General features: G+C 37.3%; 3 protein-coding genes and 2 non-coding genes across 7 annotated transcripts in view; 2 read left to right on the forward strand and 3 right to left on the reverse strand.

Annotated features, from left to right (window-relative positions):
• Positions 1-504: 504 nt before the first annotated feature.
• On the forward strand, positions 505-1466 carry LOC128889676 (protein NDUFAF4 homolog). The gene is made up of 4 exons (XM_054147518.1): positions 505-657; positions 771-862; positions 977-1196; positions 1292-1466. Exons 1-4 carry the CDS (start codon positions 513-515, stop codon positions 1369-1371), a joined length of 537 nt encoding a protein of 178 aa, XP_054003493.1. The 5' UTR covers positions 505-512; the 3' UTR covers positions 1372-1466.
• Positions 1467-1517: 51 nt separating this feature from the next.
• The window catches only part of LOC128889673 (xaa-Pro aminopeptidase 1-like), a 41566-nt gene continuing 25168 nt past the window's right edge, over positions 1518-17915 (reverse strand). For 2 of the 3 annotated variants that reach the window (XM_054147509.1, XM_054147511.1), the window contains exons 3-14: positions 9227-9450; positions 8943-8984; positions 8324-8503; positions 6972-7089; positions 6300-6678; positions 6072-6192; positions 4299-4662; positions 3620-3853; positions 3077-3243; positions 2893-2985; positions 2203-2434; positions 1518-2130 (exon numbers count right to left, since the gene is read on the reverse strand). In XM_054147509.1, coding sequence (XP_054003484.1) covers positions 2108-2130; positions 2203-2434; positions 2893-2985; positions 3077-3243; positions 3620-3853; positions 4299-4662; positions 6072-6192; positions 6300-6678; positions 6972-7089; positions 8324-8503; positions 8943-8984; positions 9227-9450 — 2177 coding nt within the window. In that variant the 3' untranslated portion in view covers positions 1518-2107. The remainder of the gene's footprint in view (positions 2131-2202; positions 2435-2892; positions 2986-3076; positions 3244-3619; positions 3854-4298; positions 4663-6071; positions 6193-6299; positions 6679-6971; positions 7090-8323; positions 8504-8942; positions 8985-9226; positions 9451-17915) is intronic. The other variant, XM_054147512.1, reaches the window with a different exon arrangement.
• LOC128889908 (small nucleolar RNA U3) lies at positions 7533-7747 on the reverse strand. The gene has a single exon (XR_008460514.1). It is a non-coding gene; the product is annotated as a small nucleolar RNA U3 (small nucleolar RNA).
• On the reverse strand, positions 10032-10104 carry Trnaa-agc (transfer RNA alanine (anticodon AGC)). Its single transcript has one exon. It is a non-coding gene; the product is annotated as a tRNA-Ala (tRNA).
• LOC128889674 (esterase FE4-like) lies at positions 12502-16614 on the forward strand. Its single transcript, XM_054147513.1, has 9 exons — positions 12502-12727; positions 13524-13812; positions 13982-14167; positions 14636-14835; positions 14916-15084; positions 15512-15678; positions 15738-15882; positions 16048-16180; positions 16327-16614. The coding sequence occupies exons 1-9, from the start codon at positions 12536-12538 to the stop codon at positions 16487-16489; spliced, it is 1644 nt and encodes a 547-aa protein (XP_054003488.1). The 5' UTR covers positions 12502-12535; the 3' UTR covers positions 16490-16614.

Genomic DNA, 17915 nt, shown 5'->3' on the forward strand with positions numbered 1-17915 from the left:
CAAGAACTATTAATCATTTATTTTTTAATACGATTACTTGCTTTATAACACTACAATATATTACTTAATATGTCAAACAAATCATTTTTATGAATAGTTATTTAATGCAGCGACAATTTTAGACCCCTTTAGTTAGTCGCGCTATCTAATAGCAACGGCGGGAACCATTTTCACTACAATCTTGGGCATTTTGCCACCGATAGCGCCACTGTAAAACTAAGAAGTATAGTACACCAAGAACAACCAAGAGTAGCGCTTATGAAGAGCCGGTGTGGGTTATGAGGTTATGTCATTAACCTAATTCTTACATACAAAAGTACATTAACTCTGTTATACTATAGTTTATTTATATCTGTTTGTATATATTAAATCCTGTATTTTTCCCATAAGATCTAAATTATGTTACCAGTTCCCTTTTAGAAAATGTAGAACAAAGTGAATTTTAGGTTATGATTATCGCAAACTCGTTACCACTCTTATCCAGTAGTAATCTTATGATAAAAAATTAAGAAATGGGAAAAGTATATTCTACTTTGATGCGACCAATTCGCACATTTAACATAGTGCATCGTGCGCATGATGTTATTTCAAAAGAGAAACCAACAGCTGCACCACAATATCCTTCGACAGCTAAGCAAAAAGAACTTGTAGATAAGTGTGAGTTAACAAATCTAGTGTATTTCATTTGATTACAAAAATAAATATTACTATACAGAGCTATATCACTCTTGGAATAACATTGTTTTTAATTTTTGGGTTCTTTGTTTCAGTGGATCCGGATTTTATGAAAAAACATTATGAAAAGAATGCTCAATTAGACAGTCGCTTGAAAGAGGTTTATGTCACCTCCAATGATCCAAATGTATGTTCTCTTCTAACAAGGCTTCTATAAATTCATGATTTATATTATTGGCAGTAACTTGGTAGTGATAATGTTTACTTGTGAAAAAAAAAATAATTTTCCATATATCACCAGAATGAATCAGCAAAGCAGCCAGCCTCATCTAGGCCATTACCATTAGACAGAACTATCTCTCCTTCGTTTGAATTTGGATTCTATGAGTCTCGTGTGATTCCTGAGGGTAAATGTTCTCTAAGGCAGGCTTTGACTTTTCTTGGAGATCATAATAATAACCCTACTGAATATACCACAGAAAAAATAGCACTTGAGTATAAGTTAGATAAACAAGTAGTAGGTGAGTTTATGTCCAGAAAAATAGATATTGGTACATCAATGTCAAGGATAGTTATATATTAGATATTTATTAATGCTCTACTACTTTTGTTGCAGCGAATATTATTGAACATTTTAGTGTTCCTAGGATGGTTACAGCACAAAAAAATGAGGAAAAGAGCATACAAAAAAAGTAATCTGTAGTCATTGTATCCAAAAATAATATAAGTATTTAGATATTGTTGTGTAAATAATAACATGTTAAAGGTAATAAAAACTGTGTTTACTTCAATTTAATTAATCTTACCTCAAATGGCACAATGTGTAATAAACAGCGAATTAGAATAGCTTACAATTTATTTATGATAATTCTTTATTCCATTTCTCGTACAACATTAACAACACAATAAGGTAAGAAATACAGAGTCGCATTCAGACAAAAATAAAATGTATCGTTACGTCTTCTATGGCAGTTAGGAAATAATCCTCATTAATCTGACTGAAAGTTTGTTTTTCTTCAACACCCGATTTACTTTTCGATATAAATAAAGTTCTTCGTTCGAAAGCTCTGCACTTTTAGTTCTATACCTTTTCATTGCTAAAATACAATATTCGCTTATATCTACGCTTTTTTATACAATAAATTACGTGTATTTACAAAAAAAAAACATTACACATGAACATTCACATGGCTATGCACAATACCATTTTTTGTTCGTAGACATTCACTACACCTACGATTTTTTAATTTCTCTACCATTTCTATTTTTTTGTACCTAGTATTGGCAGTAACATAAAAAAATAATATATATTTATAAGTCTACATACAGTTTACGAAATAAATTCTTCTTTGTATAATTAAGTTAATAACGACATAACGTTTCATGTTACTCACTAAATTTTTACAAATTTCAATACCTTTCTTCCTCCTAATTAACTCCACGAATTTAGAGAATCTAAAACACGGAAGAACAATATGTATTATATATTTTTTATCTATAAAGAAAATTCATCCGGATTTTACTTACTGGATAAAACATGATAAATGACCGTAATAAACGCTAATAGATGGAACTTTTCGAAAGTGGAAGGCGCCGAGCGAGAATGGTCGAAAAGTAATCCTTCATCGACAGGACTCGGTTCCGGAATGGTTACAGTTTTCCTCATCATCCAGTCGAAAGCATTCATTCTCAATCTTTTTTTCAATTCTGGACCTACTTCCTCCCTGATACGCCGATAGTAATTGTTCAACCACCGTATCTGTATCGTGGGAAAAATTTCTTAACGATTAATATCAATGAAAAGTCTATTAACTATGAAATAGAAACATTTCTGTTTCCATTCCCTAGTGCATTTATTACTGAAAATTAACATTTCCAAGAAGCATTAGACCAAACATAATCTTATTCGAATTATATTTAATTACACGTAAAACGGAACATTTTAGAGTTCAACAAATGAGTTTTTGTATTAGATTGTGTTTGGACTCATTTTTATTCGGAAAGTCTCATCGATCTATTAAAATTGATAGTTTACATATAAGTGACTTCGATACGATAATTCTAATACAAGGCTTATTCTTTATTCTTCTCTTGCACTTACAATATTTTCTTTAATTCTGATGCAGAAAATCTTCATCCAGGTCTCTTTCAAGTGAATTTATCATTCGAAAGTGGGCCTCATGCAAATTCCTCTCAAGAAACCAAGAATAGACTTACGTGTGACGGATTCAACATGCTCGTGTCGATCAGCTTAGGCTCGTAAGGAACCAAGGTGACATCCCTGAATTTCAAAAACGGTTCCGTCCTTCTCTGGAAGATTATACAATTACATTAACACTGGCGTCGTCGAATCAATCGATATTAATTGAATTATTCGAATAATTATTTGAATTATTTTCACCGATTTGCCCGCTTCGATGACTTCAAGAATGTTCTCCAAGCGAACGCCGAAGTCTCCTTCTTTGTAGTATCCTGGCTCATTGGACAGGAAGTATCCTGGTTTTAGTTCCACAGGACCACACACTTTGTCCGATGATGGATCTTGCGCGTACGATACGCTGATGGGCGCTGGAAATGTGAACGTTATGATTATACGTCTATATTGTTAATTACTCAGGAATATCGTAGCTTTCTATTCCTTAACAAATTTTAAGAATCGGTTCAGTTGTTCCAGAGATTACTCGCTACATATACAATTTTTCCTCTTTATAATATTAGTAAAGGTATAGGTGTTAATTTTGATAATAATTGAATACTTTAACGGAACGATACAAACATTCATGGACGGACAAAAAGTGACCGATCCCTTAACAAATTTTAAGAATCGGTTCAGTTGTTCCAGAGATTACTCGCTACATATACAATTTTTCCTTTTTATAATATTAGTAAAGGTATAGGTGTTAATTTTGATAATAATTGAATACTTTAACGGAACGATACAAACATTCATGGACGGACAAAAAGTGACCGATCCCGTGACCAGTTCCGTGCAAGTAATCGTATCCGACGTTCCACAAAGGTGATCTTGCTAGGACATCCATATGGTTGGATTTCAGACCGCTGGGGAAAACCAACGATGACAATTGTATCGCACCGATTAGCACCCTCGTGTACGCCTTCTTCTGCTTCTCCGTTGGTGTTCCAAAATGAAGAGTTCTCGTTACATCGGTCGTCCCGTCTGTTGAGAAATAGTTATTGTTTAATAAATAACTGTAACTCTTCGTTGTATAAGATCATATTGGTTATTGGAGTTAGAAAATAATTATCACTCATTTATTCCTTTTTATAAGACACTCTTTATTTAGACCAGAGAGTTAGGAGCTGGGATGTTGCTCTCAAGAAGACTACGATCGAACCGAGTATTTCGACGTCAGTGAAAAAATGCAACGAAAATTATCGGTGCCCTCTTGTCTCAGAAAAAGGTCTGCTGACTTTCTCTTTCAGATCATAAACTAACTCCAAGAGACCTTTTCCGGTGTAGGTTTATTTTTGACCGTCAGGATTTTAGACTTCGAATCGCCAAGGGCTCGAAGTATCCAACAGATCAAGTACCCATTTTAAATAAGCAAGTCTACGACTCAAAGCTTAAAGCCGCGAAAATCTAAAATGAAGAAGCTGTTTACCTAGATACTGTCCCCCAGAATCCACCACCAAGGTAGACGTTTTCCCAATCTTGAGGTTCGTGAGATTATTAGGTTCGTAATGAGGGATCGCCGCGTGTGGACCGTATCCAGCAATGGTTGGAAAGGAGATGCCTTTATTGTTGTCCTGCTCGTAACGAAATTCGTTAGCCAAACGCGCAACCTGCATTTCGTCCCATCCTTCGGAATTCAGCTCGTATTGTTCCTCCATGTACGCTAGAAAATCGCACATCGCCGCTGCGTCACGAAGATGAGACCTTCTCATTCCCTCCGCCTCGACGTTGTTCTTTTGCGCTCGAAAGCTGAGCACTGGCGATGGTTTTGGCAAGCGTTTCTCCTGGGGGATCTGTAAGGGTGATTGTCTTAACCTTATGCCAGAATTTGTTATAGTTTCAATACATAAATACTGAGACTTTGGTAATCGAAGGAATTTTCTTTTCTTTGATATGAAGCGTAACTTCTTAGACGCGACAGCGAAATTTTATTAACTCTTCGCAGATATTTGGCTGATAATGCAGGTACTTGCAATAGAGGGATGAGTTGAAGGGATCAAGATAAGGTGGGGATAAAATTGCGTTTACTAATTTAATTAATTAATAATATTTATTCCTCAATGATTCGCGTGGAGCCGGAAGAGCCTTTGTCCGATATTCGAACGTAACACAACGAGTGCTCGAGGATAATTGTCCCTTCTGGGACGAGGGTGTGTGCATCGAGGAACATTGCAGGGAAAACTTTCTCCTAGTCAAGGCCAACGGAAATGGTACTTTATGACCCGGCGACCCTCTCGAATATTCGAAGACTCAAAATTCGAATGTTTAGCCGTGGGCCTGACCGTTCCGACTGCCTTAACGATTTTCAGGTGCACACTACGCGTTCCTTCTCCTGCTGAGGATCAAACAGCACCGACGTTTTTCTATCCATATCGTCGTTTGAAGTGAATTTAGCCGCTCGTTTCATAAAATATAACATAAAATATTGACTCTTAGCAGCGTATTTCCGCACATTTGTCATCGCGAGTCGCAATCACAATGTGGTATCCATTTGTTTCATTATTTCAGAAAAACCTCGCCTACATATGTGGTATCCATTTGTAACGAGCGAAGCACTGCTCCCTGATTTCTGGTGCCGCGGGCGTCCAGGCGTCCCGTAGCTCCGGCTATCATGCTGAGAAGAAAGTGAAATCATTCCCCACCAGTTGCAACCTCGGCCACGCGTACACGTAACCACTTAGCAGCGTTTCGTTCAATCTGTTTTGCCCTCCCCCCTCGCAGCATTCTAATGATGAGAATACATACTGTGCGTCGTTAGAAAGGGAACCGTCCGTGTTTGGACTATGTCTACGAAGGTGTGTCAGCCCGTCACGCGGCGATCAAGCTAAGCTCAACAAGCTCTACGGGGCAGGGTAACATGTTGGAGAAGATGTTTCTTCGTCTAGGATTATCCGCTCTAATGGTCGCGCGGTTGAACTCGATAAATTGGCACGCAACCGAGTTGACGTTGCTTAGATCAGTGTTTCTCAAACTCTATTCGTTACAGTGCTAAACAGTGTTACGTGGACAATCGTGATTAACAATCGGAAGAATCAAATAAATGAATTTTGCATAGTTTCGATGCACGAAAATAAAAATGTAGGCATGTGTATTAAATTGGTTGGAGATTGGAACCTTGGTCTGAATTATGATTTGTGAAAGGGAAACAAGAGCATGTTGCATAGAAATACTGTATGGGTGAATAATTCGAGTTCATACGTACAGAGTTGAATATTTCCATGGAAGCGCCTGGACTGTAACCGCACCTCGTTGGCAGCCACACAAGGTTCCAGGCTTGAGACATTGTTCGCAGATCGTACCAAATACTTGTATAATTGTGCCATCTAAACAACAATAAAAATTAATTTTCTTGGATCATTTTCTTAGGCCAGTGATTTAATTCTCACGAGAATGAAGTAGATATTATATATGTATTTATTTGGTCACTTACTTTACGCAGCTCTCGTGACTGCAAAAGTCCATTTTCAGGTGCTCGTCGACTGATCGCAGAAGTTTCTGTCGCGGCGCGTACAGGTGAATAGATCTATGCGTGATCACAGCGTACGCCCTTAAAACGGGCGTGTTTGGTAGATCGTATCCGCGAATGTTGAAGATCCACGCGATCTCGTCGAGAGCTGTGAGGACGAGGGCGTCTGCCCTCCAGACCTCCATTTCCATTCGTACCATCTGGACTTTCTCCTGCCAGGCTTTTCCAGAGTATTTGTCCTGGAGCGGATAAGCCGCGTGCGGATTGTAATTCGGTCGACCGACCTGCCAGATCAAGTCCACCAGGTTGTTATGGACAGGAACCAATCTTACGGACGAATTTGCTGAACACGAACGCTAGCGTTAATTTAGGGAAAATCTCTCTGGAAGGACGTGGGAGATGATTTGATTTCTAGTAGGGTCACTTAATGATTGATAAATCTATTAGCTAAAGAATCCTCCTGAAGAATCATTTGAACGACAGACATTAATTTCTTTGAAGCTCTGAATTGCTTAATTTGCGATGCAATAATAATGTTTACGCGATGTAAATATGAGAAATAGTATGAGAGTGTGTATAAATTGCAGCGTTTATTTATTTTGAAGGATTTAAGGCTTTTACGTCAAGTTTCATTACCTAATTCATATTCCCACGTTTCCCAGTCGACGGCAGATACGAGTGTTGGATCAGCGCCAATACGCACTCGTACTCGACTTTGAAACTCGTGTCTCAACCATTCTGTTATGGATGGAACCTATACAAAAGAATTTGTTTATTGAATGGAGCATAAGTGGTAAACTTCATTCAACACGAGTTGCGTAGTGTTGAAAGTATAACAAGTTATCTCCATTTTTGTTTGTTTACACGCTTACAACTTCTTATGTCAGGATACACAAGTAAACATAACAACATAAACAAGTGTCGTTGAAGTATTAACAAACATTATTTTGGATAAGGATACTATAAATATTATATAGTTCCTATTTCCTAAACAGAACCTCAATAAAATGTGTCATTAATGTTTGCAGTAGCGATGCACGGCAAAATAAAGTAATTAAAAAAAGAATTTATTTAAAATAAAGTGTTGCAACTGCAAACTAATGTTACACAATCTCAATCAGTAAATGAATATTCTTCATTTACACGTTCCATACAAAAAAGAGGAATTTTTACGTTTGTAATTAAATTAAAAAAGCGACCACTCAGAACGCCCCACTTCCCAGGCCTCTCGTACTGAGTACAAGAGGTGAACGATCATCGATGACTGAGAAATTGAACGAAGCCAACTTCTCGAGTCTTCCTCACGCTCAGGGAAAGGAGCTACGTCTCCTCATCGTGGCTGCATCAACTCTGCTTTTGAGGACAGAGCTAGTTAGATCTACTACAGAAATGATCCTGTGAAGTATGATCTTAACTTTTCTCGTCGAGCGTGGCTCCTATGTATCATTCGGTGCACAACTTCAACAGCGAGAGAGCGCTGAGCCTCCTTGCCCTCTGACGGCGCAAAGCGTAAGTCAAGGGAGTACGTCACAGCTTCATTGAGGAGGCCACTATGCGTAATACTACTGAATGACCAGTGCCGTCTCAACGAATCTATGCGCCCCACAGACTAATAATAAGGAACTTCAAGCTAATTTGTGCAACGTTGACATTATCATTAAAATTTGTTATTGCTTGCCACACTATGTCGAGGTTTGCTTGGCAAATGACGAAATTGTAAATGAAGGCAATTATTTTTTAGTCTACAATATCTAAACGAGTTTAGTTTTTTATTTATACCGTTGTTCTAGATCAAAAGCATAGACCACGACATATCTTAACGAAATAAATTTAATGGACTCTTTGCACTGATTTGCCCAGAGATCCACAATTTTGTTAAGACGACGATTATTTAATAATAATAGATTACCTTAATAGTAATAGAACCTTTTGATAATTTGTATATACACAATTTTCGAGTTTTGGAAACATATTCAGGTTGAACTTACTTCTTCTCTGCCGCGTTTCATGAGTATCCAATTGCAATCCAGCTGATTATCTGCCTGAACGTGATACCTTCCGTCAGTCCAAAATACAGCCTTGTCCAGTGTGATAACAGCTTCTCCAGCACTTCCGTAGAACCCAGTGATAAATTCTCTTCTCATGTCTCGAGGATCCAACGATTCGCTCTGACGATATATATCTCAATTTAATAGTACATTCATATGTAAGATGTCAAGGGTTTAAATTCACCACGCTCTGGGATCGCGAAGCATGAGTGGTTCAAAACGAAAGAGGGAAGGCAAAAAATGAGGAAAAAAATGTCCCGTCTACGGAAAATCATTAAGTATGGTATAGCAGGTGGTGGTTCTCGATTAGTTAGTTTAGTTAGTTAGATTTTCAATCTCTCCAAGTCTTGCGTGTGCGCGAAGTCTGTAAATTGTATTCGAAATTTTATCCAGCTCCTCCTCCCTGGATACGGCCATGTCGCTAAGCTTTAATCGAGATGGAGCAGCACTCGTGATTAGAAAACACTGCGATTAAATTAGTTCGTTTAGACAAACACAAAAACTCAATACGTGACAAGCTTGAGAAATTTGCAAACGCGATGTCTTACGCGCATTATACCTCCAATGGGCTCTCTCGGCCATGACTAACGTAGTTCACTGTCTGAAATGTTAAGTGTACAGCGTCCATAAATCGATGTACGAATGTTTCGTGCGACAACATTTCTTTCCATGCTACACTTTCGATTTTCTTAGCAATTAGAAATTAGATTTATTCGATTGTTTTGCCGAGTGCAATAATTACATACTTTATTTATACATATAGCAGATGAGAATCGATGTGATTATTATATACTGTGTCCATGGTATTAAAAGCATAGAATTTTAATTTGAAAATGTAATTACCTGATGCGCGTCATCCGAAGTGACAATATATCCGTCGAGAACTTCTCCTTTGACCGAAGTGGTGCGACGCATTTCTGATCTTAATTGTCTCAATCTTATCGAAGTGTTTTGCCTATCGGGGGGCTGTTCGTAATCCTTCGCGGGGCAGTAAGATCTTTTCGCCCCTTTGTAGTTCATGAGCGGCTCCTTAACTTCACCTTGGAGGAGGTACGCATTCGTCAAACCTGAGCATAAGTATAAATGTTATTACATCTGGAAAAATAGACAGCATTTGAAATACAGTTAGTTTGTTGCAATGGAATATAATATTTACACATTCGTCGTATTTTATATATGAAAGATTAAATACAGGTTTCATATTATTGTATGTATGAAAAAATATGTTTTTATATTTTCAATATAATAATAGTGAATATGCTTGAAAGTGTGAAGTGTTACAAATTAACATCTTGAGAGATATTGACACAATTGCTTTTGCTGTACGTTTGTTTTTATGTCATAATTATTATTACTTATGATCGCAATACCTTTTAGAATTAATTCGTGAACCACATTAAAGTGACACAGCATATTTGTATGTTAAATGCGATTTTGAGATAAAAATTGCTTTGGTTTGCATGTACTCGATTAGAACACAAAGAAAGTGCATTTAAGATTCGTCCCTCGAGAGATTAACTGCATTTGTGGCACTGATAAACTAATGTTTCGTTATATTATGTTTATTGTATTAAAAATATTTATTACTTTTCGCTGTTTAATGTACAAAAAAATATTTTAAAATAAAAAAATAAACAGTTAAAATTTTTGGAGGCGCCGGGTATCGATCCCGGTACCTCTCGCATGCTAAGCGAGCGCTCTACCATCTGAGCTACGCCCCCAGTTGGAAACTACGTTCAAAAATACATTTATTTATTAGCTTCTTATAAATAACTCGTTTGGTATGAAGCATCCCTATTTATTTTATTTTAACACCTTCATTTTAGGAGACCTTAGGTATTTTTTTTCTTTCTTTATACACCATTGTCTAATATTAGATTTATACTTAATACTCTTAAGTGACTATTTACATTATAATTTACACCTCCAACATGGTAATCATATATTGTAAACTTTCATAAAATATAATCTATATGCCTCCCTTAGCTCGTCACACTTATTTCTGTTTCTTGTCTATATTTTTTTATTGTTCCATCATAATCTTAATTTTTGATTACATTGCTTCATCATGTCCTGTGTGAATCCTGAATCCAGACTGATTGATTGATTTATTTTTTAAATGCGGAACTAATTAAAATAGTTATGACACTCATATTTCTTCTTATCCTAGATATAAACATGCCTCGCAAACTATCGATATAATACTGTACCTTTAATATTACGAATCCTGTTTCAAAGTCACACACTCTCTCGCATTCCATATACATATATATATATCCATATAACCACTTGTAAATACATATATATAAATACATATTCATTCTTTAATAGAATTTTGTTCACAGCACAAAATTTGTATCTTATCTCTCTAGCTGATTGACGGCGTTTCTTAATTGCACTTATATCTCAACTTCGTCATATCTGTGGCTGGCCACTTCAACATTGAATGCATGCTTGTATTGTTTTATTTCAGGTTAAAACTGTCGTTATACTTTCCTCACTGATGCTGTATTATTTACACTTTACCGCACTGGAGTACAGATATATGTTATCTCATAAAAGATTGTCCTTAAACCTGAATCCAGAGGGTGTGCTGAGTGGTGCTCATACACCAGGAAAGCAGATATCTCAAAGAGGTGAACCGACTGAAATTTGCGTTTCGATCGGTTCGAATATTGACCCTAAACGTTTCACGCGATTCCCGCCAATTTCCACGCGGGAACGTCCGCGAGACCGTCGCGTTATGCTTCTCCGCGAAGTTTCCCACTTTGTTGCTATAGTTTACAAAATACTTACATCACCTCCGCCGTTAACTATACGGAAAATCGATACACAGCGACGAATAAGCCGAGAACGGGCATTTTGCAGGGACTGTATCGCGTATCCAGGGTAACCGGGTCATCGAATTGTTTAATTTAATAATTTAACGTAAATATCAAGTAATATTAAATATGTTACTAGGGTAGTAGGAACGCGTCGAAGCCGTGTATTACTCTGTTGTAACTTTACAATTTTCACCGTGCAAGTTTTCCGTCCCTACACTCCTGTAAACGTCACAGGACGTCGCGCTTTTCCTTCGTCGTTTCCCTTGCGGATCATGTATGGATGTCTCTCAGACGTTTTCCTTCCTTTCGTGCCTACCTCGCATTCTTTCATCACGACAGAGAATTCGAGAAGTGAATTTCCATTTTGCATAGGAAGTAGGTTTTCGTAAATTTCAAACATTAGTGCGAGAATTTTACTTCGTTTGGCTCTTGTGAAAATTACTTCTGGAGAACCTATCACTAATTACTATTGAATTATGCAACGAAGATCGATGTAGCCCTAACAAATTGTACAGCGTTACTTTTAACAATGGCCATCATCTTCACCAATCATTATCAACGTCAATAATGCCCGAGGCAATCATAAATATGGAATCGTCTCGAAAATTGTCCAAAACAGCGGTCATATGATCTAGAACAGTGCTTCTCAATCTTTTTAATCTCATGGAGTCCTTCTGGACTTTACTTATCCCTCATCACTCTGCTTATTACTATTATTATTTACATTATCATTATTATTTCTGTGCGTCCTATTTATTACGATTCAACATAGCCATTGCTCAATAGAATTCTTAAAAAATTCTTCCACAATTTTCATTCATTGTCCCGTAGTAACCAATATGGCTGCTATCGAGGATCCCTGATCCAGAATATTTCAGGCTTGATTCGAGCTAGTTTCGCTACCCCGATGCTCGTCGTGATCATGCATGCGTGTCTAATGGCAGCCCTGAGTAATGCACAATAATTCGATTTAATCGCGAAAACATTTAGCCTGACGTTCGAGTTTGCTGGTTGCTTTGTTTAATAATTCCGGAAACATTTTCTTCGAGTCACGATGGGGATAATTCGATCGTAGGTCGGGATAACGTCAGGATATCCGATACTTAGTTATCCGAAAATCATTTTCATGTATTATTGCAAGCCACGAATACAAATTTGTCCCGTGGATAATCCATGGGCTACGCGGATCACGCTCGCGCTCGATTACGTAATCTATTCTTTCCAGAGGTTGTTGTTCAGAGCGTCGACGATTGATTTCGCGCTATTCTCCTCTATAAAAGCATCGCTGTAAGCGTCGACCAAGGACTCGCGAGTCAGAAACATCGACATGTGGATGAATAAGTGGGTGCTTTTTTGTTTCGTGCTCGCCTGGGTGCATGCGGAACAGGACGTGCAATTGGAGATCCCTCAGGGGATCCTGAAGGGCCTGAAAACGGAGACTATTCTCCGTAATAAACCCTACTACATTTTCAAGGGAATACCTTACGCGAAACCAAATGTTGGCCCCAACAAGTTTAGAGTAAGTAGAGATAAATGCGAGCATTAGATGAGAGTGAAGAATTCAGTTGTGATAGTCACTAGTAGGAGATAATTCATGGATCGATAATGATCAGTTGCTCTTGATATGTAACTTTAGTTTTGACAAGGCAACATCATGAATTTTTAGAAAGCAAGTAGAATTTTCATGAATTTTTAGAAAGCAATAGAAGGGCTAAGTGCAAAGATTTGAGAGATTAAGAATCTAACTCTAGAAAATGGTAAGGGGTCGTTTCTTAATTACTTAAGGACTATTTGGGCTATTTTTTACCCCCATCCCCCTCACGTAACGACACGTAAGATTTCACAGACATCCCTTCTTAAGACTTCATCTAGTTTCCCTCAAAAAGAGTTAAATAGTTAAATGTCGTTAGAAAAGATTCTATTAAACACGTTATTTATTATTCGAAATTAATTTAAAGATTTTTCGACTCGTAGTAAAATATTACGTAAGAATGGCTTTGCCTCGGTATTAATATCTCGCGGATCCTCTACATGCAACTCCTAATGTTACGTAATCTAGAACATTACTTTGATATATCTTTAATTTGTGTTGATATTTGCTTTCACGTACTATAATTAGGCTTGTAGTACTCGGATGAGAAACATGAGTCGTCGTCATGCGACAGAGTTAGTTTACAACACTAATTACAAAATTAATTTAAATCACACTTCACAGAGATATTAATATTTTTGAACGCACCATTTTGATTAGAAAAATTGTAAATACTGATGACTTAAACATCCCGTTCGCTATGAATTATTTGTACGATTCGTAGATATCAGAGCCTGCTGATCCTTGGGAAGGCGTTTACGACGCAACCCAACATCGTTCGACGTGTCCGTTTTATTGTATGATTAAAAAGGGCCTTATCGGCGATGAGGACTGTCTGTATCTCAACGTTTACACTCCCGCCCTCGATAAAGAAGCTCGTAAAGCCGTTATGGTATGGTTCCACCCCGGTGGGTTTAATTCTGGCATGGCTGATGATGCACTTTTTGGACCAGACTTCTTGCTCGAGAACGATGTGGTAGTTGTTACTGTAAATTACAGGCTTGGCGCACTTGGTAAATAATCTGACTAAATAATAAAATCCTATCAACCCTCTATTACATAATTGGTGTATATATCTATTCATTACTTAGCAGGAATCTCTCGTAGATAATTCATCGAATTGTTTGAAAAATTCTTAGTTAATCATTCTAACTCTTTCATATGTTTACTTTCGTATTTCAGGCTTCTTGAACACTGGGGACAAGAGTGCTCCCGGGAATGCTGGCATGAAAGACCAGGTTATGGCGCTCAAATGGGTGAAAGATAACATTCACTTTTTCGGTGGTTGCCCAAACAGAGTGACTATCTTCGGTCAAAGTTCTGGAGCAGCTTGCGTTCAATTCCACATGCTGTCCCCCATGTCTGAAGGTGACGCAGAACCACTCCAATCGCTAGATTCGTAAATAGACCGTGGATTTTCATGCATTTACGGCAAATGAAAATATAAGGAAATCCATGAAGATTTATCCATGTTAGATTTATCAGTAGACTGTGGAATTTGATGCATTAATGGCAAATAAAAATATGAAGAAATCTATGAAAATGTGTATAAATACAAAAGTATACAAAATATGAAAGATAATATACATGTTACACTACTTAGAATATACTATATTCAATACAGAACTAGCTTTTATATAAGCTTAACTTCTTTTTCTGGGTCTATGAAAATACGAATTTTGCATAAACATTTGCTGTCTATTTACGAGGATGTGAGATGCATGGTCTTGACATTAAAAGCTTCTTCAATTAAATGAATTTTTAGCCACTTCTCTGTGTTCACAATCTATTACGATTTTGACTTTCACCGTGTTGTTCACCGTGTTGTTTCATTAGGTTTATTCAGCGGCGCCATTCAGGAAAGCGGAAGTGCGATCAATCCGTGGGCGATGTCGTATAATCCAAGAGATCAAGCTTTCATGTTAGGAGAGGCTCTTGGGATACACACCACAGATTCAGCTGAATTGGTCGAGAAATTAACAGAGTTCCACGTTAAAGACATCATCGCAGCCTCTAATCAAATAATGACTAATCAGGTGAAGTGTCTCGATAACATAATGCACAGGTATTTAAATACACAACGAGAGTGATCATTTTAATTCTTGCTCTGTTACAGAACACTCTGAATGGGAACATGTTCGCTTTCGTTCCATCGGTCGAAGTTGACCTAGGGCAGGATATATTTTTATCAAACGATCCATGGACGCTGTTGAAGTCTGGAAAAATTGCTGACGTGCCATTGATGGCTGGAGTCGTTGCTGAGGAAGCTCTGTTCTATGGCCAACGTATGTAACGCAACAATCAAAGACAGGAACGAGTCTTTTAAGAAACACTCAATGATGGTTTTCTTTCACCCTTTGCACTCGAGAGTCAGTCACCGCTAGGTTTCCTATAGGTTCAATTTCTTTGGAACTTGAAGTGTCAATAAAATGATTGAGGCAAAGGTTACCTGATTTTCAAATCTCAAATTAGAGATCTCATTTTCGAAGTCAATCTAAGCTTAGCATTCGTGACGATAGAATGCTAAGAAAGCATCTCGAGTTGCTGATAGATACCAAAAAAAAGGCCTCGAGTGCAAAGGGTTAATAATTATGAATATTTAAACATGAAACTTTGAACACTCAAATCAAGCCTATCGAAGTAATCAAAAACAAGCGAAAAAGTATGTCAATTTTCTTATAACGGTTAATAAACACGATATGAATTTTACAGAGATGTTAGACGCCATTGATATGTTAAACACCGAGCCAGAATTATTCGTGCCACTGGATCTGAATTACACCGACTCGAACTCGAGAAGGGAATCTGGCGAGTGTTTGAGAAGATTTTATTTCGGAGACAAACATGTATCGAAGGAGAATATAAACGAATACACTAAGGTAAATCAGTTCTTCGATGGTTGATATCACTCTGAATTAATTTTGTTTACTTGTGACAGATGTTAAGCGACGTTTTGTTCAATGCTGGTGAAATTCTGTCACTTGATATTTTAAGGAATCGACTTTCAGCCCCGATTTATGAATACATGTTTAACTATGAGGGACCATTTGGTTTCATGAAGAGCTTGTTTGGCATCAGTGATGGTGAGCTAGATTAAATTATAACGTTTGGAAAATTGGAGTGGATTATGATTTTCATAACACTGTTTCACTTCGATTAGATACATTGTACAATTCATATTATAATAGATATTGGTGGTAGCAACATTTGAAAATTTATTAAAATATCTGTCTGTTTATACCGATCAGGAATTGCACATGGCGACGAATTGAGTTACTTGTTCTACTCGAACGCCTTTAAAAATCTACCTGAACCAGGTTCCTCCGCGGAGAAGATGACAAACATTATGACTAAATTATGGACGAATTTCGCCAAAGACAGGTCGGTTATAATTGTCAACACTGTTTAGCATTAAATATTAAATTACAATTTAATACTTATTTTAATAACAGTTTTTAAACATTCTCTTATTAGTAAGCAAGCTAAACATTTTCTATAGGCTAACAATAGATCGTTTTCTTTTTCAGAAATCCAACTTCGAATATGGACGACGACATAACAGTCAGTTGGGAACCAAGAGGAACCGACAACAATTACTTGATCATTAACCAGGAATTAAAGATGGAGAAGAATCTAATGGCAGACAGATCTGACTATTGGAAAAGGAAATATAAAGACGTGCTTCCATGAGCTTTTCTACGTGTAATATAAGTACCATTGTTCAAAATTCGGTAGAAGTAATTGAATCGCAACTATAACGATTATAATCACATAAAAACATTATAGAATGCAACTGCATTAAAAAATGTACTCTATCCCTTCTTCCTCGTTAAATTCATTGATTACCATTCTACTCGCGTTCTTCTCGTCTCGCTTCGTCCTCGGCTATTGGTTCACCACTCGCATTCCTATCCCGTGTGTACCAGGATTGCATGAGTACGCAGAAACAAGTTTTACCTATATGGACCAACGACGCGACAGAGTTCAACGCGGCACAAGCCTCGAAGAGGCGAAAGAAGAGGAAACGAGCACCCGCCATCTTAACGAGACCGTGAAGTGACCAACGCGATTCGTTTCCTTTCTTCTAGTCGTTACCACGTTGCCATCGCGGCGTCGTTGATCTACAATTTGTTCACCACTCACTTTTGTGCTTCGTTTATATCAGGCTACCAGAAACGCGAGGATGCTCTACTGAGAACCACGTGCTTGCGCAGTATCAACCGCTTTCGTTTTCATTCGGGCGCCACGTGATCGGTGTTAGATATGTAGAATCATTTTGTAACATTCGTGTACTTACCAAGGAATGATTGCAATCGTTAAAATAGTTAGGAATATTAATTACTTTGCGGTAATACAGTGCAAAATAGAGATAGGCAGAGTTTTGGTCGAATATGTTTGCTTCAATGTTTTTTAGAAGCCTGTTGAAGGTAAATGATTCGTCGCTGAGTTGGTATTTTTCTTCCATTTGGGAAAAATCTTCAGTAAATGTTCCTTGGTTGAGAGAGAAGGGGAGTATGTAAAATTATTACTCACTAAAACCCTAGGGATCACCATCCTTATTTTCGACCACTTTGTAAATTTCACACTGTAAATTTTGGAAGAAAAATTGAGCCGTTCATTGCACAAATCGATTAACTTTCATAAAACAAAAAGTTGAGAAATGCGATGAAATAATGTACATGTGATTTGTTCAGTGACCAGTTCAATTGTCTCACTGGAAGTTATTTCGAACGCGAATTACCTTCGATACTTTTTCAGGATGAAAATAAAAAGGTTGCAATTACTTATTAACAATTAAATATTATTAAACAGTATCTTCGGTTTAAACTAGAACTTTAGGCGACTTCAGCGCCATAGGTCGGCTATCCTTGAAAAGAAAGCTACTCTTGTGGCGGTCGGAAAAACGCGCAGTTCAGTTGTCGATAGGCGGTTGACGAGTGTAGGTCGATACTTGTAACGGCTGTAACCTCTTGAGGGACGAATTCTAACTTCCACGTTTCTTACAACAAAAATGTTCTACAGTTCATTTTATTTCATGTATAATAACAATACAGAGTCTACAGAGATTATGTGCTGTCTTACATTAATACATGTTTTTTTATTTTTAATTCTAAAA

Source organism: Hylaeus anthracinus, unplaced genomic scaffold (genome assembly GCF_026225885.1).
Source record: "Hylaeus anthracinus isolate JK02 unplaced genomic scaffold, UHH_iyHylAnth1.0_haploid 11997, whole genome shotgun sequence".
Lineage (NCBI taxonomy): Eukaryota > Metazoa > Arthropoda > Insecta > Hymenoptera > Colletidae > Hylaeus > Hylaeus anthracinus.

Bases quoted from the DNA above. Each gene is read 5' to 3' on its own strand.
- LOC128889676 (XM_054147518.1), top strand. From the start codon at position 513: ATGGGAAAAGTATATTCTACTTTGATGCGACCAATTCGCACATTTAAC. The intron at 658-770 runs GTGAGTTAACAA...TCTTTGTTTCAG, and splicing joins AAAAGAACTTGTAGATAAGT to TGGATCCGGATTTTATGAAA. The intron at 1,197-1,291 runs GTGAGTTTATGT...CTTTTGTTGCAG, and splicing joins GTTAGATAAACAAGTAGTAG to CGAATATTATTGAACATTTT.
- LOC128889674 (XM_054147513.1), top strand. From the start codon at position 12,536: ATGTGGATGAATAAGTGGGTGCTTTTTTGTTTCGTGCTCGCCTGGGTG. The intron at 12,728-13,523 runs GTAAGTAGAGAT...TACGATTCGTAG, and splicing joins TTGGCCCCAACAAGTTTAGA to ATATCAGAGCCTGCTGATCC. The intron at 14,836-14,915 runs GTGAAGTGTCTC...GCTCTGTTACAG, and splicing joins ATCAAATAATGACTAATCAG to AACACTCTGAATGGGAACAT.